This window comes from Ranitomeya variabilis, chromosome 2 (assembly GCF_051348905.1).
Source record: "Ranitomeya variabilis isolate aRanVar5 chromosome 2, aRanVar5.hap1, whole genome shotgun sequence".
Lineage (NCBI taxonomy): Eukaryota > Metazoa > Chordata > Amphibia > Anura > Dendrobatidae > Ranitomeya > Ranitomeya variabilis.
Genome location: NC_135233.1, coordinates 257,143,637 through 257,170,924, shown reverse-complemented (window position 1 = coordinate 257,170,924; position 27,288 = coordinate 257,143,637). Strand labels below are relative to the sequence as shown.

General features: G+C 47.2%; 1 protein-coding gene and 2 long non-coding RNA genes across 3 annotated transcripts in view; 2 read left to right on the top strand and 1 right to left on the bottom strand.

The window, feature by feature from the left end:
* HMCN2 (hemicentin 2) overlaps positions 1–8,918 on the bottom strand; it is a 196,714-nt gene extending 187,796 nt beyond the window's left edge. The window contains exon 1 of the mRNA XM_077284766.1: positions 8,676–8,918. Within this exon, the coding sequence (XP_077140881.1) occupies positions 8,676–8,907 (232 nt within the window). The 5' untranslated portion in view covers positions 8,908–8,918. The remainder of the gene's footprint in view (positions 1–8,675) is intronic.
* LOC143805429 (uncharacterized) lies at positions 735–25,842 on the top strand. The gene is made up of 3 exons (XR_013221239.1): positions 735–834; positions 8,526–8,607; positions 25,723–25,842. It is a non-coding gene; the product is annotated as an uncharacterized LOC143805429 (long non-coding RNA).
* On the top strand, positions 17,992–18,755 carry LOC143809320 (uncharacterized). Its single transcript, XR_013222212.1, has 3 exons — positions 17,992–18,081; positions 18,154–18,324; positions 18,658–18,755. It is a non-coding gene; the product is annotated as an uncharacterized LOC143809320 (long non-coding RNA).
* Positions 25,843–27,288: the final 1,446 nt, after the last annotated feature.

Here is a 27,288-nt window from a genome sequence, read left to right as displayed (position 1 = left end):
CATCACACACACACGCAGCCATCACACACACACACGCAGCCATCACACACACACACACGCAGCCATCACACACACACACACGCAGCCATCACACACACACAGCCATCACACACACACACGCAGCCATCACACACACGCAGCCATCACACACACACACACGCAGCCATCACACACACACAGCCATCACACACACACACCCAGCCATCACACACACACACACGCAGCCATCACACACATCACACACACACAATCTCCTCTGTGATGCAGGGGCGGCTGATGTCCATGTGCAGCTCTCTGCTGAAGTCTTCAGTCTCCTGCTCACAGCTCTGCACTATCCCGGCACCTCCCCCGTCTCTCCTTCTCTGCCGGGATAGCAGCTAAGAGCAGAAGCCGGAGCTCCGTGCACACACAGCCAGAGGTAGTGAATCGCTGACCTTTCTTCTTGATTGCTGCAGGCTCTCTCCTTCAGCGTGGCAGCGCCGCACAGGGGGCGGGAGGGGGGGGGGGTGTTGCGCGGGCGGTCAGGAGGCAGCTTTTATATAAAAAAAAAAAAAAACAGGCTCTCTCTACGTCCCGGAAGTGGGCGGGGCTTCACCGGCGGCCGCAAATTCGGGATTTTAAATGCCCGAAGCGGGACAGCGGGACCCCGGTGCCAAAGCGGGACTGTCCCGCTGAAATCGGGACGGTTGGGAGGTATGCACTATATACAGGCAGACATGGCAGCAGCCGGGTATTTATAGCTTCCTCTGAGTGATTAGTTTTTTTTTTCTATTTTAGGACTTTATAAAAGCTAGAGCATCAGTCTATCCTGCCTTATACTCTGCACTGACAACTGTGAGTGTTTTATCATTTCTAAGGTAACTTTCTAAGTGTGAGACTGCAAATGCCATTTACTTATACTGTGTAACCAGGTACATTACTTATCAAAAATTGGTATTATACTCCAGAGCTGCGCTCACTATGGCTGGTTTCACAGTAGCGTTTGGCAGGGCTGCGGATGAAAGCCTTCTTCCTCTGTTAAACCCCGCCCACATGTTGCGTTCGACGCAGTTCAGCGTAGCGCCAAAATGACGCATCCGGAGGCATCCCCATGCCCTGGGTACCCAATGTTAAAGGGAACCTGTCACCCCTCCCCCCAAGGCATTAGATGACTGCACAGGCGCCGGGATTAGTGAATAATGCTGAGGAGGAGGTGCCCGGCGCCAAGAGGCCGTGAGTGACGGCTGTGGTGCGTCTGGCTTAGGGGGGGAAGACCTGCCCCCAGGACGATTTCAAGGTATGAGGGACGCATTTCAAAAAAGATTATTTCTGCAGTTACAGCACCCAGAACTAAAAGAGCCACCTTGTCAGAATGCAGCATAAGGCCATGTGCACACGTAGGGAGGGTCCTCTGCGGGTTCTCCCGCAGCGGATTTGATAAATCTGCAGGGCAAAACCGCTGCGGTTATCCCTGCAGATTTATCGCGGTTTGTTTTGCGTTTTCCGCTGCGGGTTTACTCCTACTATTGATGCTGCATATGCAGCATCAATAGTAATTTTAAAAATAATAAAAAAAAAATGGTTATACTCACCCTCTGACGTCCGATCTCCTCGGCGCTGCACGCGGCAGTCTGGTTCCAAAGATGCTGTGCGAGAAGGACCTTCGTGACGTCACGGTCATGTGACCGCGACGTCATCGCAGGCCCTGCTCGCACAGCAACCCTGCGACCGGACGGCCGCGTGCAGCGCTTAGAGGTGAGTATATCATTATTTTTTATTTTAATTCTTTTTTTTTTTTACACAAATATGGTTCCCAGGGCCTGGAGGAGAGTCTCATCTCCTCCACCCCGGGTACCATCCACACATGATCCGCTTACTTCCCGCATCGTGGGCACAGCCCCCTGCGGGAAGTAAGCAGATCAATGCATTCCTATGTGTGCAGAATCGCCGCGATTCTGCACAAAAGAAGTGACATGCTGCGGAATGTAAACCGCTGCGTTTCTGCGCGGTTTTTCCCGCAGCATGTGCACAGCGGATTGCGGTTTCCATAGGTTTACATGTAACTGTAAACGCAATGGAAACTGCTGCGCACCCGCAGCTGCAGAAACGCTGCGGTTCCGCGGTAAAAACCACAACGTGTGCACATGGCCTAAGTGCTGCACGAGGTGGCTCTTTTAGTTACAAACGCCTGGGGGGGTGACGGGTTCCCTTTAAAGATAGGGTATGCAGGGCGCATGCAGATGTAGGCGGAGCTGAAGGAAGAGGTGTGACAGCGGGTGGGGCTTAAAGGAGGAAGAAGGCTTTCATCCGCAGCCCTGCCAAACACAAGTCTGAAACCAGCCATCTACTGGTGCAGTCGCTGTGTATACACTTCACTGATCCTGAGTTACATCCTGTGTTATACTCCAGAGCTGCACTCACTATTCTGCTGGTGCAGTCACTGTGTACATACATTACTTATCCTGAACTGATCCTGAGTTACACCCTGTATTATACCCCAGAGCTGCACTCACTATTCTGCTGGTGCAGTCACTGTGTACATACATTACATTACTGATCCTGTACTGATCCTGAGTTACATCCTGTATCATACCCCAGAGCTGAACTCACTATTCTGCTGGTGCAGTCACTGTGCACATACATTACATTGCTGATCCTGAGTTACATTCTGTATTATACTCCAGAGCTGTGATCACTATTCTGCTGGTGTGTACATACATTAGATTATTGATCCTGTACTGATCCTGAGTTCCATCCTGTATTATACTTCAGGGCTGCACTCACTTTTCTGCAGGTACAGTCACTATATACACTGCTCAAAAAAATAAAGGGAACACTAAAATCCCACATCCTGGATATCACTGAATGAAATATTCCAGTTGTAAATCTTTATTCATTACATAGTGGAATGTGTTGAGAACAATAAAACCTAAAAAATTATCAACGTAAATCACAACTAATATCCCACGGAGGTCTGGAGTTGGAATGATGCTCAAAATCAAAGTGGAAAATGAAGTTACAGGCTGATCCAACTTCAGTGGAAATGCCTCAAGACAAAGAAATGATGCTCAGTAGTGTATGTGGCCTCCACGTACCTGTATGACCTCCCTACAACGCCTGGGCATGCTCCTGATGAGGCGACGGATGGTTTCCTGAGGGATATCCTCCCAGACCTGGACTAAAGCATCCCCCAACTCCTGAACAGTCTGTGGTGTGACGTTGGTGGATGGTGCGAGACATGATGTCCCAGATGTGTTCAATCGGATTCAGGTCTGGAGAACGGGCGGGCCAGTCCATAGCTTCAATGCCTTCATCTTGCAGGAACTGCTGACACACTCCAGCCACATGAGGTCTGGCATTGTCCTGCATTAGGAGGAACCCAGAGCCAACCGCACCAGCATATGGTCTCTCACAAGGGGTCTGAGGATCTCATCTCGGTACCTAATAGCAGTCAGGCTACCTGTGGCGAGCACATGGTGGGCTGTGCGGCCCTCCAAAGAAATGCCACCCTACACCATTACTGACCCACTGCCAAACCGGTCATGCTGAAAGATGTTGCAAGCAGCAGATCGCTCTCCACGGCATCTCCAGACTCTGTCACATGTGCTCAGTGTGAAACTGCTTTCATCTGTGAAGAGCACAGGGCGCCAGTGGCGAATTTGCCACTTTTGGTGTTCTGTGGCAAATGCCAAGCGTCCTGCACGGTGTTGGGCTTTGAGCACAACCCCTATCTGTGGACGTCGGGCACTCAGACCATCCTCATGGAGTCGGTTTCTAACCGTTTGTGCAGGCACATGCACATTTGTGGCCTGCTGGAGGTCATTTTGCAGGGCTCTGGCAGTGCTCCTTCTGTTCCTCCTTGCAAAAAGGCGGAGGTAGCGGTCCTGCTGCTGGGCTGTTGCCCTCCTACGTGCCCCTCCACGTCTCCTGGTGTACTGTCCTGTCTCCTGGTAGCACCTCCAGCCTCTGGACACTACGCTGACAGACACAGCAAACCTTCTTGCCACAGCTCGCTGTAATAATTATAGGGGATAACTCAGGAGACTCTTTGCGTGGAACAAGACAACTACAGGACACAGTTTTATAAGTGGTAAAGTCTATATTATCACACGGTGATTCAAACAGGTGCAGAGAGAAACTCAAGTCCACAACACTTGGTGGAAATAATAAACGCAGCTTAGCAGTCTATAGGAAACTTCAGAGGAAACTGCAATCAAGCAGAAAGTCTATGAAGCACAGTTATTCTTGAGGATACTTGACACGAATAAATCCTTGTCTTAAGGTACCTTCACATGAAACGACGCTGCAGCGATAGCGACAACGATGCCGATCGCTGCAGCGTCGCTGTGTGGTCGCTGGAGAGCTGTCACACAGACGGCTCTCCAGCGACCAACGATTCCGAGGTCCCCGGGTAACCAGGGTAAACATCGGGTTACTAAGCGCAGGGCCGCGCTTAGTAACCCGATGTTTACCCTGGTTACCAGCGTAAAATGTAAAAAAAACAAACAGTACATACTTACATTCGCGTCCCCCGGCGTCCGCTTCCTGCACTGACTGACTGAGCGCTGGCAGTAGCAGGGCACAGCGGTGACGTCACCGCTGTGCTGTGCTTTCACTTTCACTTTACGGCGCTCAGTCAGTGTGGGAAGCAGACGGCGGGGGATGCGAATGTAAGTATGTACTGTTTGTTTTTTTTACATTTTACACTGGTAACCAGGGTAAACATCGGGTTACTAAGCGCGGCCCTGCTCTTAGTAACCCGATGTTTACCCTGGTTACCAGTGTAAAATATTGCTGGTATCGTTGCTTTTGCTGTCAAACACAACGATACACGGCGATCGGACGACCAAATAAAGTTCTGAACTTTATTCAGCGACCAGCGACATCACAGCAGGATCCTGATCGCTGCTGCGTGTCAAACTAAACGATATCGCTAGCCAGGACGCTGCAACGTCACGGATCGCTAGCGATATCGTTACAAAGTCGTTTCGTGTGAAGGTACCTTTAGTCCAGGCACAGATAGATATGCTTATTAGGCAGTTCAAATCATATCTTAGCTCAACCAGGGAGGCCTGGTTAATAGTCTCAGGTTATTGCAAAGCAGAAACAGCTTACATGTCCAGCAAATGCAGATGGAAGTAAACACTAACAGCAGATGAAGGAGGATTACTGGAAACTTGTGTATGCAGTAGGAACTCAGAGCAGAGTAGCAGGATCACCACACAGGTTCACAGGAGCAGGTGTATAGCCAGGGAGTAATCAGAGGTCAGGAGCTGGATGCAAGGCAGAATACTCTAGCACAGACTGAAGGCTGGGGTGGAGTTTTATAGCAGGAAGACACAATGCACATGAGACCAAAGACGCCATCTTGGAAAAGGGCAGTAATGCACAAAAGGTAAAAAATGTTCAGAGTCCTGACACTCGCATTGATGTGCCATCCTGGATGAGCTGCACTATCTGAGCCACTTGTGTGGGTTGTAGAGTCTGTCTCATGCTGCCACAAGTGTGAAAGCACAACCAACATTCAAAAGTGACCAAAACATCAGCCAGAAAGCATTGGTACTGAGATGTGCTCTGTGGTACCCACCTGCAGAACCACTCCTGTATTGAGTGTGTCTTGATAAGTGCCAATAATTTCCATCTGTTGTCTATTCCATTTGCACAGTAGCATGTGAAATTGTCAAACAGTGTTGCTTCCTAAGTGGGCAGTTTGATTTCACAGAAGTTTGATTTACTTGGAGTTATATTCTTTTGCTTAAGTGCTCCCTTTATTTTTTGAGCAGTGTACATTGGATTACTTATCCTGACATTCTGTAATTACATTGCTGCTTGTTTTTACTGGAAACAGTCAGCAGGCTGGTGAGCAGACATTTCAGTAATTGTTCTCTTGCACTCCTATAATGTAGCAGAAAGTTGTAAGACTTTTCCTTATCCAGTTATTACGTAAGATTGGAAAACCCATTTAAAACCACCTTCCAGAAGAAGATGCTTCAAGGATTCACATTCTCTGTACAGTGCACCATCAGTGCCCGTCTGGGGCTGTTCTGCATAGCGGAGCGTGAGCTCTTGGGACCAGTCGTATTGCTATAACAGATCAATAGTGACAAGGGCCCAGCCATATAGTGGATGTGATGAGTGAATGGGTGTAAATATTGCCACTACTCAGAGGCAGCCTACAGCTCCAGATAACGGGGCTGAGCTGCAGCTGAATCAAAGCCCCCCCAAGTGTCAAAGGAACAAACAGTGAGTGACAAAACACACAGTGAGCCGTGTTTGATCTGTACAGGTATCCCACTGAGATGATAGGGACACATGATGGGGCACAAGTGTGAGAATGGAGGCTTGTGTGTGCCACATTTGCTGTTTGTGTGCTCCTCTTGGATGGCTGATTACTTATGGAGATTCTGCAATTAGTAAAGGACCTACCTGAAATTAAAATCCCTAACATGTTGCTGCAGGGACCTCTGACCCTCTCTTCACATGTCTAGTTGTCATTCGCTTGTAACAGATTTGGGTACAAACGGAACAAAGACGGCTGCACATTTGGGTTTCTGTTTTTCATCTGTTCTTGTCCCATTTCACAATGGATGCGTTTTTACTGCAGGAGTCTATGGTCACCTCTAGTACCCTGGGCACGCCATCGCTTACCGAACTGACCTGTTAGCGGGTGTCATCACGAATTACTCTCTATAATTATCTATCTTCCATACACTTTTTATATTGAAGAGCATGGATCCAGTTGCTATCCAGTTTTTTGGGAAGGCTGGACAAAAGTTTTGTTGACAGTATTTTATTGTGATCTAGCTTAAAAATAATGATTGCAGAAAGAAAGGAGTAGCTTTTTACTATGTCCCTCACATGTCACCATGTCCAAGCGTGCTCCGATTTGCTGACCACACTCATCCATTCAAGAGTTGCCGCCGTATGGTGACGACTTTTCACTAAGGCCAAGTTCACACGTCGCAGATTCTACAGTAATTTACTGTACAATACAAGTACCGAAAATGGGTTTTTCAAAATCTCAGGACTAAAATCCACATGGAAATGAATGTATGGAACCTTTATTAAATCTGCAGCCTGCTCACGATTATGCATATTGTCATTGTGGTCTTCTCGTATTCAATAAGTTAGTAAGTGGGGTGAAATCCACAAGTGACACATGTGGAGTTTGTCTGCGGATTTGTAACCAAATTTGCAGGGGAAATATATTGCAATGCGTGAATAGAACCTATGTATGTTTTCCTAAAAACATTGACCACACGGCCACCTCAACACCATCGGAGCTACTGCAACCCCCGACCTACTGTTCCCCCCAAGATCCTGTAGAATGTAAGCCTGCAAGGGCAGCGTCATCTCCCCTCTGTATCAGCCTGTCATTGTTAGTTTTGCTTACTGTAAGTGATATTTGTACTTTGCTGTAACCCCTTCTCATGTACAGCACCGTGGAATTAATGGTGCTATATTAATAAATAATAATAATGTTGTCAGTCCTAGTGCACAGCGGACCACAGAACACATGGACCGTTCACGTCTGCAGAATTCAGAGATTGAGCTTGGCTTTAGGCAAAGGTTACAAAAGTGCATTAAAAATCCTTGTTTTTGTTCATCCAGACATCTGTTCTTAACTTTAAAAATGCTAAATAATGAAAGGGACAATTCATTTTTTTTTCTAGGAAATCTTTGTAATAGATCTGTTAAGAGCAGATACAATACAGACAGAGCCTGCAGTGCATCTAATCTTTGGCACAACCATTGAAATGTATGGGCCTTATACATATAACATGTTACTGGCAATGACTTGTCACAATATAACAACTTCTTTACATTTATCCACACACAATATTTTGGAACCTGTTCCTATAGTTGCAGTAAAGCGTGGTCAGAAGGGTTGGCAAGATTTGATGCGGCATGCCTAATAACGCTGTAGGAATGTACTTCTTTGTGATCTGCAGGTTTATGTGGATTTCCCCGCCGCACAGGACATCGCTGATGGTATTTTAATTGGCTTTCTATGAAACGGGCCCTAGTCTGTGTCAGCAGTTGGGAGGATAGATTGCAGCTTATTACACACAACCATACGTTATCGGCATTAAATCATAGAAGTCTACAATAATATGTAGGATTAGATGGGAGCCCACCAGAAAACCTACAAATGATCAAACATGTCCAATTCAGCAGTTGTAAGCTGATCGCGGTGACGTCTGTTCTCCTGACGACGTCGGACACTTTTTTTTTTTAGAATCTTTAAAGTAAGATACGAACTGGTATCGGAGTCCATAAGTGCAAGGTCTAAGGCCTGTAGGGTTTGTTTGGGGTTATAGGCTGTGACGGTGCCACATATAGTGATGGTATATAGACAGCCATTCTGTCTGATATCTATCACTCTAGAAATATCCAACTTGCTGAAGTGCTGGATATTTGCGATTCTTAGTATGGTGAGAATTCCGTGGATATTTCCTAGTGGTTAATTTGAAGCAATATTTGAGGACACAGTGAGGCGTGCAAACATGGACGGACAGGTAAATCTTATATGTTCTATCTTATAGGGGCCAACATGTAACTACGGATGCCAGCCCTCTAGAAGACCGCGGCGGTGGATGGTTTCCTGCGACACACTTTCTAAAAACCGTAAGTCTACGCCCCATAAAACTACATACAAGAAGTAGAGGTGAAGAATAGGATAAGTCAGGAGTTACCTGGGTCGTGGAATGGAACCAGTACGTAGGTGCTGATGGCTTTGGTCCTGCGATTCAGAGTGCGCTCTAGGATCCGGTTGGCTCCTTCAATCACTTGTCTCAGGTCATCATACATGGAGCCGGTCACATCAAACACGAAGGCTAAAGAAGGGGCAGCGCTGTCACTGGGGTCCCCAACGCTCACCTGAGCCATGGCAAAGGTGAGCAGTAAAAGGTACAGACCTGAAGCCATTACCCAAAATGTGTTCAGATGCTGCTGGGCTGAGATGGCCCCTGTAGTGTCCTTGTATATAGCCAGCCTGCTGTATAGCCGCAGCTTACATGACCCGGTCTATTGCTCCTGCAGCCTCAGTGCAGCTTTATAGGAGAAACCTGCCCCCACTGCTTCTTACAAACTTTTGGAAAAAGAAGCTCAGCCCCTTACAGCAAACAAAGAGACCCCTCCCTGCCTCCTGCACAGAGCTGGCCCAGAAATAGCCAAAAAATCTCCGGATACCTGAGAGGGGGTGAATGAGGAACATACCCCCGGCCTGATAGGGCACCCCCCACAGCTTCTCCTCACAGCACCCCGAGTCCTATTCTTCTTTCTTTCCATTCTTCCAGCTTTCCAAGTACAAAACCTGCCATCATACAAAGTCTCTGTGAGGAACCAACTCCAAAACCCGCAGCAAGAGACTGGGATAAAACGATGAATCAAAATCGTATAAAGATGCAAATATTATAAGAAAATTAATATAAATTACAGGACAACATGTCCCAGTGGCTCCAAAATTGTATCTTATAAACATTGAAAAAAAAAATCACAAAATTGGGAATAACTTTTCTTTTTTCACAGACTGACATAAGTGTCGATCACAAAGATGTGTGGATTAGTCTGTGACGCAGGAGGTTGTGTGATCGTGCTTGATGTGCGTGTCCGGCTTTAATCCAGGAGATGGAAGTCACTAATGGACGAAAGGAGCTTTATAGGAAATGTCTCGTATCGTGCCCCAATTCAGATAATGTTCAGTTGGGGTCATTTAGAGGGGCTCACCATTAACCTCAGCTTGGACGCTCCTATTCTGCAACTATTTCCTCAGTAGGGAAACAGAACTTGGGGTAACCCCTGATGTCAACAATGCCACGGTGCGATAAAAGATACGTGGTAGGGGCTACTTTTATTTTAGGATAATGCCCGACAACTTGCCTTACTGTAGAGGTTTTCTAATGTCCCCACTGTGGTGGAGACCCTTGAACATAGGTTTTCCTCTATAATCATATGTCCCCCTGTATAATCCAACCCTGGTTCAGATTATACTACATTAGTAAAATACATATACGGTAATACAATGTAAACTACAACCAATGAATAGAATAAAAGATCGAGTTTGGGAAGAGATTCATTTAAAATTTCATTTTATTGATGCAAAATTTAACAAAACATGATTATAAGCATAGATTGTCATGTAGGGGACGCTATTGTGGCAAAAAGGAAAGGATAAATGGGGGAACAGAGATATGGAGAAATTAATAGAAATCAACCTTCATCAGTAATATTGTGATATATATATATATATATATATATATATATATATATATATATATATATATATATATATATATATATATATATATAGTTGTAGCGCCCTCACCGCCGCAGGGCCGAGGGGTACCCGGTACCGGGCCTCTGAGTCTCTGCTCTGGGGTTGTCACGGCGGCTAGGCCCCGGTCTGTGACCCTGCCGTGGGGCGCACAGTGCAATAGGGATAACGGATGATGGTGATGAGCCTGTAGTGGTGCAGTGCAGTAAATAACGAGGACACCAGGTTGCAGTCTCTTTACCTCTTTACTGAAGATCTCTGGGTCCTCAGTCCAGAATACGGTTCACCAGGCTGCGCAAGTCCGGCCGGTCCAATGGCACCTCCAGAGTTCTCTTCACAGGTGGAAATCGGTGCCTTCCTTCTAGCGCTATGTGTTGCGGTCCTTCCCTGCTGTGCTTACGGAAAGTCCCCACAACTGTTGTGTCTGTTTCTTAAGTTCCCTCACAACTCAATTAGATGATGTTCTGCTAATTCCCCGTCCCTCCCTGGTGTTCTGGTTGGAACGGCACCCGTTTGACGGGTAGGCTCGGAGCTCTTCCGGGACCCTAGAGTCGCCCCTCTCCACAAGTTGCCCCCCAAGACTGCATAGGTGATTTAGGTGAGACAGCCCGCCTTAGACTGACTGTCCTGCTGCTGTTTGAAGTATTGCTTGAAGCTGAATGTTATAATACTCCCTCGGCGTTCCGGCCACCGGTAGTGCGCCTCAGTAGGATGTTGCCTCGGTCTTACAGCACGACCCCTACTGGTATTTCTCCTTTTGCGTGATCTCGTTTCTCACTCAGCACAATCTATCTCGCTTCTAGTCCTTCCTTGGGCACCGCCGCTATGCTGAGCAGGCACGGTCCCGTTACGTTCATTCAAGTTGCCAAGCCTCTGTCAGGATCCCACCCCTGACAGAGACCCTACTGTATCTTCCCCCACAACACCCTCTGCCACAAGGTGTTGCCTGGTTCCAACCCAGTCAGCTTTCTGATCTAACTTCCTGCCTGACCCCCAGTTTACCCACTATGGTGGGGAGTGGCCTAGTGAATAGAACCCTTAGCTCCCCCCGGAGGCCCGACTGTGAAATGTATTGGTGTCTGTGATACCTGATCAGATGAACTCCTTCAGTGCCATCAGACGCACCATAGCTCCCCTTAGTGGCGGAGCCACAGCACTGCAACGACCAGGACTCTGGGGCGCTGCACTCCCCCCTGGTTAAACACAGTACTCCGGGACTGGGAAGAAAACAACAATACAAGTCAGCAAAAAGACATACAATTTTGTTGAGTGTAATAACAATAAGCATATTTAAACAGGCTTCCCTTTATGGGAGGTAAGGACACTTGAACGTTACAAACGTGGTTAAATATCATAGCAACATGCTACAAATAACTGTTCTTACCCAACCGGGTATTCTACTAAGTGCAACATTGTTGAACAATAATTTAACATTGCCTTTAAGGACATACACTCTAAATCCACTAAAGACCTTCCTATAATCACATTATAAGGTAATTTAACTTTTTCATTCTCCTTCTTTAAATCTGCAGGACCGCCTGTCCTATCGGCGCCAGACCTACTGCCTCTCCTTTCTTACAGGACCGCTCCTTTCAGCCCGAGCCTTCTGTCTTTTCAACTACTATACACAGTATAGAACATAACACACTTTCAGTTTAAGAGCACTGAGCCATCTCTACATGACTCCTATGAGGACTCAGGGTTTACCTTCTATCCTAACTATCTATCAACATTATTAAAACATTTTCTATTGAACATCAAGCCTTCTCATTATCTTTCTCTCTATCATGCATGCTGGACATCACGTCTATCCCTACGGGCCCACTGCATCTTTCTTCTATCTTTCACTTTTTCTTTTCAGAGAACATCATCAGCATTTCTTCACAATCAACTAGTTAAATACATATAACTTACTCACATAAACATTATCATCACTTTCTTTGGTCAAGACATTATTGCTTCCAGTCTTAAAGCAATATCACGGTTTAAGCGCAACAAATGAACATCCCCTTTAAGAGGGGACCAAGTCTCTATGAGGTAGCACGCCTTCTCAAGCTACCAGTCCATACTCAGCAAAGGTTCCAGTGTGGTATCTTCACAAAGACTCCTTCTTTAAGTAAAACCAGTAAGGAGCACCTTTAATAAGGTGCAAACTATGTGCAAGAAGTTCGGATCATGCACTGTTCATGATTTCAGCAGTTCTGGAAACTTTGTGCAAAAACTTGGAAAAATCAAACAAAAGCAAAACAATAGGGATCCCGGGTCAACAGAAGGATCCCCTTAAGAGTTAACCCTGGACGGGTCTTAGCAGCATCAGAAATCAACACACCAACAGTTAAGAACTATGTACATATTTAAAGCAGTCATGCTTACTCGAACCACTCGGGAGGCAGCAACGGCGGAGGCAACCCCTTTGGGTATTGCGAACCGCCTGGTACTGCATAAGGAGGTCTGTCGTCCCATCTGGGAGTCTGTGTACCCACAGTCTTCAGCTCTGCAGCAGCACGGGCAGTAGACACGCTGGTCACCTGAGGAGGTGCCTGCGTGGCCACGACAGCGGTGGAGGTCATGACGCGGCAAGTCGTGGTCTTCACAATTGTGCCCGTTGGGGTGACCACGGTGGTCTCAGTGGTAATCGTAGGCCGGTCACAAGGGGGCACCCTGGCCACGGGGGACATGGGACTGTGCCTCTTGTGGACGTTCAGGGCAAACCACCCCTTCTCTCCAAGGTGCCGGGTGTAGCTGACATTATGACATTATCCCCTGGATACAGATCTCGGCCTGGGTGGCCCTCTCTAAGATGCGACTCTACATCCCGCCGGTTAACAAAAACTTCAGCATATAGACCCGGCTCTTTTATAAAGCCCCAGCCCCCGCGGAGCTTAAAGTCAGACGGTGCCCTGCCTGCGTGGGGCCTGCTGAGCAATGGGATTCTTGCGGGCCCGGTCCTTGACCGCCAAGTCTTTTTGATGGTGGGCCTCCCGCCCGGCCTGGTGTGTTTTCTCCTCCTCTTTCCACTGTTGTTCTAGTGGACCCGGTATTCCTCCCAGCTTAGGGCCTGTACCATCTCCCCCTCTTGGGTCTCCACCCCGGGGAACCCCATAAGATTGGATCCGGGGTTCACCCAGCGGCACACTGTGCGCTCCGCGTGGACCTCACACAGCAAGGGAGTAGGGGTGATTGGGGCTCGCATACGGTGTTCCATGCCCGTGGCTTCCTCCCATGGTAGCAGGCGCTGGAGTCTATGGGTTCCCGGGAGAGGTGGTGCTGCCACGGGACCCACCAGCAAGCCCTCGGCCAGCGGGACGGGGTCGGCGGACTCACCAGCCGATGCAGGTTCCTCCTCCGCGGCGGGTTCTTCTGGCGGTGTCGGCGAGGATCCCAGCGGTTGCTCCGGTAACGGTGCAGGATCCGACGCCTGAGGACCTTCTTCCGGCGCTGCCTGGTGCGGAGCCTGGGCCTTCATGTTCAGTTGGAGGAGTTGGTCGATCAGGCTCTCCATCTCGACCCGCAGAAGTTCAGTGTTGTCCACGGAGAACGGGCTGCTGGGCTCATCCGGGTAGTTGGGGGAGACTTCCACTTCAACCCCACTGTCGGGTTCGGAGCTGCTGGCCATAGCGTCCTCCACGTGGGTCACTTCCTGGTCTTTTTCCCGCGCTCTCTCCTTCGTGGGCGGTGTCGTTTTCTCGGTCTCCGCCCTCCATTGAGGATTAGGAGGCGGATCTCTGCTGCTGACGGACACGTCCTCACGGTGCAGAAATATTTAGACTGGGCGGCCATTGCTTTTTGCGCTTTTCAGCTTGCCTACGCCCACTCCACGCCCCTCTTCTTCTCCTGCGCTCTCCTCAGCGCTATAATGGCGGCGGATTTTTGGCGGTAAATGGCGCAGTACACAGTCTCTCTAATAAAGTACAGTCCAAGCACAACAAATCACAGTTCCAAGGCACACATGACCTGATTCTTCAGGCTTAAGTACATCCTGTTCGTGACGCCAAGTTGTAGCGCCCCCACCGCCGCAGGGCCGAGGGGTACCCGGTACCGGGCCTCTGAGTCTCTGCTCTGGGGTTGTCACGGCGGCTAGGCCCCGGTCCGTGACCCTGCCGTGGGGCGCACAGTGCAATAGGGATAACGGATGATGGTGATGAGGCTGTAGTGGTGCAGTGCAGTAAATAACGAGGACACCAGGTTGCAGTCTCTTTACCTCTTTACTGAAGATCTCTGGGTCCTCAGTCCAGAATACGGTTCACCAGGCTGCGCAAGTCCAGCCAGTCCAATGGCACCTCCAGAGTTCTCTTCACAGGTGGAAATCGGTGCCTTCCTTCTAGCGCTATGTGTTGCGGTCCTTCCCTGCTGTGCTTACGGAAAGTCCCCACAACTGTTGTGTCTGTTTCTTAAGTTCCCTCACAACTCAATTAGATGATGTTCTGCTAATTCCCCGTCCCTCCCTGGTGTTCTGGTTGGAACGGCACCCGTTTGACGGGTAGGCTCGGAGCTCTTCCGGGACCCTAGAGTCGCCCCTCTCCACAAGTTGCCCCCCAAGACTGCATAGGTGATTTAGGTGAGACAGCCCGCCTTAGACTGACTGTCCTGCCGCTGTTTGAAGTATTGCTTGAAGCTGAATGTTATAATACTCCCTCGGCGTTCCGGCCACCGGTAGTGCGCCTCAGTAGGATGTTGCCTCGGTCTTACAGCACGACCCCTACTGGTATTTCTCCTTTTGCGTGATCTCGTTTCTCACTCAGCACAATCTATCTCGCTTCTAGTCCTTCCTTGGGCACCGCCGCTATGCTGAGCAGGCACGGTCCCGTTACGTTCGTTCAAGTTGCCAAGCCTCTGTCAGGATCCCACCCCTGACAGAGACCCTACTGTATCTTCCCCCACAACACCCTCTGCCACAAGGTGTTGCCTGGTTCCAACCCAGTCAGCTTTCTGATCTAACTTCCTGCCTGACCCCCAGTTTACCCACTATGGTGGGGAGTGGCCTAGTGAATAGAACCCTTAGCTCCCCCCGGAGGCCCGACTGTGAAATGTATTGGTGTCTGTGATACCTGATCAGATGAACTCCTTCAGTGCCATCAGACGCACCATAGCTCCCCTTAGTGGCGGAGCCACAGCACTGCAACGACCAGGACTCTGGGGCGCTGCATATATATATATATATGTATACATATACAGTACAGACCAAAAGTTTGGACACACCTTCTCATTTAAAGATTTTTCTGTATTCATGACTATAAAAATTGTACATTCATACTGAAGGCATCAAAACTATGAATTAACACGTGGAATTATATATTTAACAAAATAGTGTTAAACAACTGAAATTATGCCTTATATTCTAGGTTCTTCAAAGTAGCCACCTTTTGCTTTGATGACTGCTTTGCACACTCTTGGCATTCTCTTGATGAGCTTCAAGAGGTAGTCACCGGGAATGGTTTTCACTTCACAGGTGTGCCCTGTTAGGTTTAATAAGTGGGATTTCTTGCCTTTTAAATGGGGTTGGGACCATCAGTTGTGTTGTGCAGAAGTCTGGTGGATACACAGCTGATAGTCCTACTGAATAGACCGTTAGAATTTGTATTATGGCAAGAAAAAAGCAGATAAGTAAAGAAAAACAAGTTGCCATCATTACTTTAAGAAAAGAAGGTCAGTCAGTCCGAAAAATTGGGAAAACTTTGAAAGTGTGCCCAAGTGCAGTGGCAAAAACCATCAAGGGCTAAAAAGAAACTGGCTCACATGAGGACCGCCCCAGGAAAGGAAGACCAAGAGTCACCTCTGCTTCTGAGGATAAGTTTATCCGAGTCACCAGCCTCAGAAATCGTAGGTTAACAGCAGCTCAGATTAGAGACCAGGTCAATGCCACACAGAGTTCTAGCAGCAGACACATCTCTACAACAACTGTGAAGAGGAGACTTTGTGCAGCAGGCCTTCATGGTAAAATAGCTGCTAGGAAACCACTGCTAAGGACAGGCAACAAGCAGAAGAGACTTGTTTGGGCTAAAGAACACAAGGAATGGATATTACATAATTATAGGAAAAATATACAAAACGTTTTATTAAACACCACAGCAAAATATATAAAAACAATTAAAATACAATGAATGTACACACAACACCCCTATTCAAGCAATATGTATCTGTAAATATAATGAAGATGCAATATGGACAGTAATCAAGCTGACCTCAAAATATGCATTATCACAGTTGTAAGAAAATATAAATCATGGCCAGCTGGGGACCCATATAAGATAAACACAAGGGGTCATCAAGAAAGAGTAGTATTAAACCGTAAAAACTCCCTATAAATGCATCTCAGCAATGGAGCAATGTGGGCATATAACAATACAGAGCCCACTATATAGCCTTCAAATAAAGCCTAAATGAGATGTGAGAGAAATACTACCCATACAGAACGGTAAAAGAAGGTAGCCTGCCATGAATACTCAACTGATCCAGGTGAAAAAGAGGCAGCTTAGGTCAAAGATTAGCGTCCAGGAATGGTAAGGTCACAAAAAAACCTTTTCAAATGTCCATGCTAAAAAGTAGCCGGCATTGGAGCAGAATTACAAACTATGCCTATGGATGAACGGGGTGCTTTCCAGGATTTGTTGGATTTGTTAGAAGAAAATGAACCGGACTTTGATAGGAGATTTCCACACAGGAAGAAATCTCTTAGAACACCGTCTTTCTCCCTGGTGCCAGCAATAAAGATATTTTTTGAAATCGTTAAACGGGATATACAGACTATGCCTATTCGGGTAAGTGGCCCCTCTAATCTCAGTGTAGAGGAGAGGCGAGCCTTATCGGCTCTTCGGAGTAACAAAGAATTTACCATCAAGGAGGCAGATAAAGGGGGCAACGTTGTGTTGTGGTCCTATCATTTATATGAGACCGAAGCTAGACGACAGTTAAATAATACGCATTTTTATCAAAGGCTTCCTTCTAACCCTACCTCTTTGTTTCTCTCTAAGTTTGAACGGCTCCTCTGCAGGGCCTTGCAGCTCGCCATTATCACTCCTCAGGAGAGAGAATATCTGTGGGTGGATAATCCGGTGACGGCAACATTTTATATGTTGCCGAAAATTCACAAAGATAGCAGCAAACCTCCCGGCAGACCTATCGTCTCCAGTGTGGGCAGCATGTGCGAAAGGGCGAGTGAGTATTTGGACTTTTTCTTTCAACCCATCGCTTCTTCTCTTCCTTCATTTGTCCGTGACTCCTCACATTTCATTGACATCTGCAGCCAAATCGAACCTTCCGGAGACTTCATTCTAGTGACATGTGATGTCGAGTCACTTTATTCGAATATCTGTCATAAGGAGGGGGTTGAGGCGGTGGCTCACTTTTTAAATAAGAACAGCTCCACGGACAGAGGGCACGATTCTTTTTTACTGGATTTACTTACATTTGTTCTTCACCATAACTTTTTTCTCTTCGATAGGGTTTATTATCTTCAGCGATCAAGCGTGGCGATGGGCGCGAAATGTGCACCAGCCTATGCGAATATCTTTCTTGGCTGGTGGGAAGAAACATCGGTGTACCCTTTACCATCATTCGCTGCCCACGTCCACGCCTGGTTCCGCTTTATAGATGACATCTTTATTTTGTGGAAGGGCACTGAAAGGGAGTGTATTAAATTTTTGGATCACTTGAATTCTAATAATTATAACATCTATCTTACTCACTCTCTTTCTGCCAGCGAGGTCACCTTCTTGGATTTGAAGATCTTTTTACACGAAAATCGTTTGGCGACTAGTCTATTTCGTAAGCCGACGGCAACGAATGCACTTTTGGAGTTTTCAAGTTTCCATCCTTGGCATACTAAGGTGGGTGTGCCCACGGGGCAATTTTTACGAGTGAGACGGAATTGCACTCGTGACTGTGATTTTTCAATCCAGGCCCGTGATCTCTCAGATCGCTTCCACCAAAGGGGTTACCCCAAGCGTGTCATCTCTACGGCCTACCAAAGAGCGAGGGGTCAAGATCAGAGGTCTCTTCTCTCTTCCAGAAAACGATGCCAGGATACACAAATTAGGTTCATCACTGACTTTAATAACAGCTGGAAACAGGTCAGTGACATTTTAACCAAACACTGGCGAGTTCTCCAAACTGACTCCCAAACAAAAGACATCATGAGTGATAGACCACTCATGACAGCAAGACGAGCTCCGAATTTAAGGGATCTTCTGACGAGGAGTCATTTTAAAAGACCTACGGTGAGGCTGAATAGGGGTATTATTCTTAGGGGTTCATTCCCATGTGGGGACTGTAACATATGTCCCCACATGACTTCTACTCGTGACTCTTTTGTACACCCCACACTCCTCAATAGCTACCCCCTTAAGTTATACATCAACTGTAAATCCAGAGATGTAATTTATGCTCTTATTTGTCCTTGCAAGATGATATACGTGGGACAAACCTCGCAAGAACTTAGGAGGAGGGTCCAGAAACATATTTCAACAATACATTTGGCTGCCTCAGATTTAAGAAAAGGAAAACACCTTACCCCAGTGGCGGAACATTTTTTAGGTAAACATGGAGGTTCTTCATATAATCTCAAGGTGGTGGGCCTACAAAAACTCACCCCAAATGAGAGAGGAGGGGATAAACAGAAATTACTTCTACAAATGGAATCCAGATGGATTTTCCAGTTACAATCAGTTGCCCCCTCCGGATTGAATGAGGAACTCCTCTTTACCGGTTTTCTTGGATGTTAACCCACTGAAGGGATATATATATCTTTATCTGGTTTATACTGTGGTTTTAACATCTTTGTTTTCCTTTTCTTCTGCTCCAGCCTCTTATTGGGATATTATGCCTATACATCCACTGGACATATAAGGAACTGGCTAACGGATGTCTTCTTCTCCTGTACATGACCTGATTGATTTTAAATCCGCACCACTACAGAATGTCAAGTGACAAGTTGAAGTATCTATTGGTCACAACAATGTTGGGCTTTTGGAGGACTTACCTTTCCGCAGATCATTTGTTGCTGTTTTTGTGGCTGGCGTGGGAGGGATCGGAGTCGGCTGACTCTTGAGTATGACCCTATGGACATATAAAGTACTGGTTAACGGTGTTATGTTCTCCTCTACATGACCTGATTGATCCTAAATCTGCACTACTACAGAAAGTGAAAGGCGATAAATCCTAGTATCTACTGGTCATAACAATGTCGGGTTGCCGGAGGATCTATCCCTCTACATATCATCTATGGCTGATTTTTTGGCTGACACAAGAGGGGTCAGAGTCGGCTGACTCTCGAACATGATCCTATGGACAAACGCTGGACCTGAAGTTGGATACCTTCTGGATATGACACAATGAGATATTGGTCGCCCCCATGATTTTATGCATGTGTGGCCTATCAGTAAAGGACTTCTATTTCAGGAGCTACTTGATCCTATGTATTTATTTGATTTACTTATATTTCCTGTTTGTATTTCAAATTCCTAATACTTAAGCTGGGCTAAGCTGTTATTATTGTATTTTACATGCATTAATTTTGTATATGCATTTTCCTTCATTCAGGTTTTCATGTCCGGTACTGGTTAGCGCTGATCATGTTTACTTTTGCGCTTTACCTTAAATTGTATCTTTTCTATACCTCATGTATTCCTGCGTGTCTTCTATCTCTTCTCCTCTGGACGCTGACGCAGCGCGGCTCATTGATGAGCCGTATCTGCGCATGCGCCAACCATCTCCATGGAGACTATCAACACTTCTGCTTTGCCTTCCCTTTCCGGTCTAACGCGTACCTTCCGGTTCACGCCTCCCAGCATCGGACGACTCAGCTGTGTGTATTCTGGCTGCTTACTATCTGTATTTAAACGTAAGGTTTGCACCATGGAACCCACTTGCCCTGACGAAGCCGCTGCGGCGGCGATACGCGTGGGTTTTTCTCCACACACCCCATTCTGCTCCAATGCCGGCTACTTTTTAGCATGGACATTTGAAAAGGTTTTTTTGTGACCTTACCATTCCTGGACGCTAATCTTTGACCTAAGCTGCCTCTTTTTCACCTGGATCAGTTGAGTATTCATGGCAGGCTACCTTCTTTTACCGTTCTGTATGGGTAGTATTTCTCTCACATCTCATTTAGGCTTTATTTGAAGGCTATATAGTGGGCTCTGTATTGTTATATGCCCACATTGCTCCATTGCTGAGATGCATTTATAGGGAGTTTTTACGGTTTAATACTACTCTTTCTTGATGACCCCTTGTGTTTATCTTATATGGGTCCCCAGCTGGCCATGATTTATATTTTCTTACAACTGTGATAATGCATATTTTGAGGTCAGCTTGATTACTGTCCATATTGCATCTTCATTATATTTACAGATACATATTGCTTGAATAGGGGTGTTGTGTGTACATTCATTGTATTTTAATTGTTTTTATATATTTTGCTGTGGTGTTTAATAAAACGTTTTGTATATTTTTCCTATAATTATGTGGTTGTGCGGGCCCTTTCTTTAGTCCAATCTGTTTTCTTCTTTTGTTATTATATAATTAATGGACTGAGCATCGCACCCCTCTTTTCTATATATTATATACAGCTTGAGTGCACCCTTTTCTCATTATTTAAGGAATGGATATTAGACCAGTGGCAATCTGTGCTTTGGTCTGATGAGTCCAAATTTGAGATCCTTGGTTCCAACCACCATGTCTTTGTGCGACGCAGAAAAGGTGAACAGATGGACTCTACATGCCTGGTTCCCACCGTGAAGCATGGAGGAGGAGGTGTGATGGTGTGGGGGTGCTTTGCTGGTGACACTGTTGGTGATTTATTCAAAATTGAAGGCATACTGGACCAGCATGGCTACCACAGCATCTTGCAGCGGCATGCTAATACATCCGATTTGCGTTTAGTTGGACCATCATTTATTTTTCAACAGGACAATGAGCACAAACACATCTCCAGGCTGTGTAAGGGCTATCTGACCAAGAAGTAGAGTGATGGGTGCTACGCCAGATGACCTGGCCTCCACAGTCACCAGACCTGAACCCAATTGAGATGGTTTGGGGTGAGCTGGACCGCAGAGTGAAAGGCCAACAAGTGCTAAGCATCTCTGGGAACTCCTTCAAGATTGTTGGAAGACCATTCCCGGTGACTACCTCTTGAAGCTTATCAAGAGAATGCCAAGAGTGTGCAAAGCAGTCATCAAAGCAAAAGGTGGCTACTTTGAAGAACCTAGAATATAAGACATAATTTCAGTTGTTTCACACTTTTTTGTTAAGTATATAATTCCACATGTGTTAATTCATAGTTTAGATGCCTTCAATGTGAATGTACAATTTTCATAGTCGTGAAAATACAGAAAAATCTTTAAATGAGAAGGTGTGTCCAAACTTTTGGTCTGTACTGTATATATAATATATATATCTCCATTCCCTTGTTAAATTACAATTCCATCAGACCAGGACATACATAATATTCACTGTAATAGCCGTAAGAAAGAAGACAAGATGCCAATGAATCCTCAGTGTATGGATACATTGGGTCAGATAAACAATGAAGGACGGGAGACACATAAACCCAAATTATGACTGGAGTTATGCTATATACTGCAAGTGCAGAGTGATACTATGAATGTGCATCACTGTGCTACCCCTCAATCCTCGCAGACAGTGAGGAATGCATGAGGTAATAAATCGGTAACTGATGGCTCCATCAGTATTAATTAAGTGCTCATTCCCTATGTTTTCTTAGGGAAGAGAGGTCAATGATTTCCAAGTGGAGAGTACTCGCCACAGCGTCTCCTGACCCCGACGCACGTTTCGCCACCAGCTGCTGCTTCTTTTAAATTTTGTATCAAAATGAGATTTTAAAGGTCTCTCTTCCCAAACTCGACTCTTTATTCTGTTCAGTGGTTGCAGTTTACATTATATTATATATAGCTTTTTGAAGTGCCATACTGACTTTTGAACAGATATTTTGTGGTTAATTAGTAAAATACAGCTGCCTTCTTCCAAACTTCTGCGGCAGACTTGTCCCTAGGAGTGTGTGATTGCAACTCAGCCCTCTAGACTTCATCGGAGTGGAGCTGCAATACCAAACACAACCTGTAGACAAGCGTGACACTGTGGTGTCTTCTTCTTTTTGGGAGAAGGCAATTAAGTTTTTCTAATCCCCCCGTACAATCCCTTTAATTGGGTTTTTGTAATGAAAGCAGACCTTTGGCAATTTACTAGTTCATAAAAAATCTTCTCCATTCTTTAAAAAGAGAGGTGATTTTCTTATTTCATTGCTTGTTTACTGTGTGTTGCCTATGTTGCCAGCCACCTCTGAGGGTGATCAGCGATGCCTGTCCTCCTAAGCATGGAGAGGAGCGCTTGCAAGCTGTTTGTTATCAAGCTTGTAAACGCTGCTCTGAAGCTGGATCTGACCCGTCCGATGCTACAGAGGTAAAACGGCACACACCTTGGCCAACTGGCAAGGACAATGCCATTTCTCAATCCAACGGGATTGCACTGCTCCCTGGCAAGTAGGAAGCCTGGATGTGGAGGAGTTGTGCGTCCTACAACATGAGACCCGGAAGCCTGGATGTGGAGGAGTGGTGCGGCCTACAACATGAGGCCCAGAAGCCTGGATGTGCAGAAGTGGTGCGGCCTACAACATGAGGCCCGGAAGCCTGGATGTGGAGGAGTGGTGCGGCCTACAACATGAGACCCGGAAGCCTGGATGTGGAGAAGTGGTGCGGCCTACAACATGAGGCCCGGAAGCCTGGATGCGGAGGAGTGGTGCGTCCTACAACATGAGGCCCGGAAGCCTGGATGCTGAGAAGTGGTGCGGCCTACAACATGAGGCCCGGAAGCCTGGATGCGGAGGAGTGGTGCGTCCTACAACATGAGGCCTGGATGTGGAGGAGTGGTGCGGCCTACAACATGAGGCCCTTTTATCTTATTCCCAGCAGATTATTTCCTTCCCGAGAGCGGCTCCTGTAGGAATGAAGCCGGTACTATGTGATAGCTGTAGAGAGCCCCATCACAGACATGGACACCACCGCTCCATCCCTGCCGGACACTTCATAGCCCTGTTCTCAGGATCAGTGGTCACCCCCCAGCAATCGTCAGTTTATCACCCACCCTGCGGAGAGGTGATGACCTCCATGATGGAAATAACCCTTCTATATTTATCCTACAGACCTTCTTGTGTAAAACGTTTGTCTTGATTATTGGTTCTGCCAATCGCAGCACTAAAAGCCCCTCTAAATCAGATTATCCCGGAGGCATTGTGTTCTCATCGCCCCTTTACCCGTGTAATGACAGGGCGGCACACACTCACACTATGGCGGCTTTTGTGACGACTCGCATCTATTACACATTGGAGATGTGAAGGCACCGCACTAATTAATCACATTGCGGATAATCAGCTCTTCATTAGCAGTCGCAGGATAACGCTTTCTGTGCAGCGTCTGTAGATTAAAGTATTGATGACACCTCAGATCTGGGGGCTGCGCACATCACTGATATTGGGGAATCTGCTCTGGAGGACGCATGTTCTTACACAAGGCCGCTGCTCTCCAGATGTACTCAGTCACTGGCCGGCCATGTGCAATGTGATTTGTGTCTGCGCTCAATGTGGAAATGGTCAGAGGATCTGTTACCTGCATGTGGGTTACAGGGGTCACGTTCCAGGAACCGCAGGGCCCTGAGCCTAACTTATGCCAGACAAGAGCTGACATATGGCAGCCTTACACTGACACTGAAGCATTTATGGGGGCACAGAGCTGAAGAAACCACAGCTAAATCCGGACGCACTCATTCACTGTTTCTCTGCAGCGTGCCCGCTACTCAGACAGGTTACAATGAAGTACTGCCATGGCTAGCAGTATACACAATGCTGAATAATGCAAGCGTGGCATGAGCACAGTGTGAGTGCCCCCTATAATGTGTGACACCCGGGGTACACGTACCACAGGCTGAGAGCCTATGACCTGGGAACACCCACCGGGAATCCCTCTGTTCCCTTAGTGGAGGATGGACTTGACTGTGCTTACCAGCTACAGAGAGAAGCAAGGAATTTCTGGCATCTTCACAAGCATGACATTTTCTAATAGGTACGAGCTGCCTTGTATCGTCCTGCGCAGACTGGCACGAGCTGCCTTGTATCGTCCTGCGCAGACTGGCACGAGCTGCCGCGTATCGTCCTGCGCAGACTGGCACGAGCTGCCGCGTATCGTCCTGCGCAGACTGGCACGAGCTGCCGCGTATCGTCCTGCGCAGACTGGCATGAGCTGCCGCGTATCGTCCTGCGCAGACTGGCACGAGCTGCCGCGTATCGTCCTGCGCAGACTGGCACGAGCTGCCGCGTATCGTCCTGCGCAGACTGGCACGAGCTGCCGCGTATCGTCCTGTGCAGACGGGCACGAGCTGCCGCGTATCGTCCTGTGCAGACGGGCACGAGCTGCCGCGTATCGTCCTGTGCAGACGGGCACGAGCTGCCGCGTATCGTCTTGTGCAGACGGGCACGAGCTGCCGCGTATCGTCCTGTGCAGACGGGCACGAGCTGCCGCGTATCGTCCTGTGCAGACGGGCACGAGCTGCCGCGTATCGTCCTGTGCAGACGGGCACGAGCTGCCGCGTATCATCCTGTGCAGACGGGAACTTGACACCGCGTATTGTCCTGTGCAGACTGGTACAATATACACACATGGTCAAAATTGTTGGTACCCCTCGTTTAATGACAGAAAAACCCACAATGGTCACAGAAATAACTTGAATCTGACAAATGTAATAATAAATAAAAGATCTATGAAAATGAACAAGTAAAAGTCAGACATTGCTTTTCAACCATGCTTCCACAGAATTAAAAATAAAACTCATGAAATAAGCCTGGACAGAAATGATGGCACCCTTAACTTAATATCTTGTTGCACAATCCCTTTCCAAAGATGCTCAATAGGATTTAGGTCAGGGCTCATAGAAGGCCACTATTTACCTCCGACCACAGCTGCCGGCTCATGCTGTCATTTGACAATATGGGCACTGCGGCTGTCTATCCGGCAGTAAGGATTTTACTGCCAATCAGCAGTAGAGTTTGCCGTGCTATCATGCACCTGACAGTGCGGCAAACACCCGGTGTTCAGGGTGCCGAACCCGAACAGTAACAAGGACTTCCTGGTGAAATCCGTGTTTGGTGTCCGTGCCTGAACAGCAGGTGTACAGTACAAACGCCGAACTTTCCTATTCGGGTTCGCCCATCTCTAGTCACAAACTATGTGTATGGGGGAGCCAGGGCAACTAACAAGCCCTATTGTGTGTATTACTAGCCTAGGAGGTGTGATACTGTCTGCTGAGCTGAGTATCTAATCTTATCCTGTGTGAAACTGTCTGCTGAGCCGTGTATCTAATCCGATCATATGTGATCCTATGATGTATGCTTATATGACACTGTCTCACTACTTTCCCCGTTTTTTTTTATTGTGTCCTTAAATTTCCTAAAATCCCATCTGCAGGGAAATCTAACACCCGGTCCCATGCGCCGGCTAGGGACATGTGTTCTGCATTACACTATAATAGAAAATCAGCCACAGATGATTACGGCCAATCGACGTCTCCAGATCTGCGCAGCCGAGCCCTGAGGAAGGGGCTGCTCTGAGGACACAAGGTAAATCTCCTGATTTATTATTCAATTTTTTTCCCTCCAACCGTGGCGGCAGATTCCCATAATATTGCTGGTGGAATTACATACAGTATATGGAGAAAAGTATATACACCTTCAGGAGCTTTTCTGTCCTCCCATTATACATCCATAACATTAACATGCCCCAGACGCCAGATAGAGAAGTGTGATCTGTTACTGCACAGAACACGTCTCCTCCAGAGTCCAGTGGTGGCGTGTTTTGAATTCTGTTCTCGAGCTCCCTCCTGTGGTTATGAATGGTACTTCGATGAGTTCTGTACATGGACTCCCTCTGGTGGCTGTGAGTGGAGCTGCTGGTTCTGAGATTCCTTCTCCAGCTGATCTCGTTCAGGCCTTGGCTGGCTGCTCTATTTAACTCCACTCAGATCTTTACTTGATGCCAGCTGTCAATGTCCTAGTACTGGTTCAGTTCTCTTGGATCTTTCAGATGACCTGTCTATTTCAGCAAAAGCTAAGTCTCTGCTAGCTTATTTGTTACCACTGTGTTTTTGTCCAGCTTGCTAATGATTTAATCTTGTTAGCTGGAAGCTCTGGGATGCAGAGTGGCACCACCGCGCCGTGAGTCGGTGTGGTGGTTTCTTTTGCACACTCTGCGTGGTTTTTTGTTAGTTTTTTTATGCTGACCGCAAAGATACCTTTTCTATCCTCTGTCTGTTTAGTTAGCCTGGCCTCCTATGCTGAAACCTATTTCATTCCTGTGTTTGTGACTTCCATCTTAACTCACAGTCAATATATGTGGGGGCTGCCTATTTCTTTGGGGAATTTCTCTGAGGCAAGGTAGGCTGTCTTTAGGGGTAGTTAGCTCTTAGGCTGTGAAGAGGCGTCTAGGCAGAGTCAGGAACGCTCCACGGCTATTTCTAGTTGTTGTGATAGGATTAGGGGTTGCGGTCAGCAGAGCTCCCACTTCCCAGAGCTCGTCCTGTATTGCTAGTTTGCTCATCTGGTCATTTCTAGTGCTCCTAACCACCAGCCAAACATAACAGTGGCGGCTTTACACCACTACATCCAACGCTCGGCATTGTGCTTGGTGATGTACGGCTGCATGCAGCTGCTCGGCCATGAAGCTCCGGGTAGGGGCGCAGTGTTTGTGCTGTTATACCAGAGGAGGTCTGGGATCTGTAGTTATGGGGTCAGCAGAGCGGTGGTGAGTGACTCTTCTGCCTTTTGCACCTCAGCACTCGGCGCATGCTCTGTAATGTTACAGGGTCTGCACTTTGTGGCTGAGCTGCTGCGGTTTCCTTCCACTTCTCATTAATATCACTCACAGGTGATGGGGAACATTCAGAAGGAAGAAATGTCATGAAATGACTTGTTACCCTGGTGTTCCTATTATAGGACTGCACCGGGGTCCGTGAGCTCTGCACCACCGGCTGTTCTG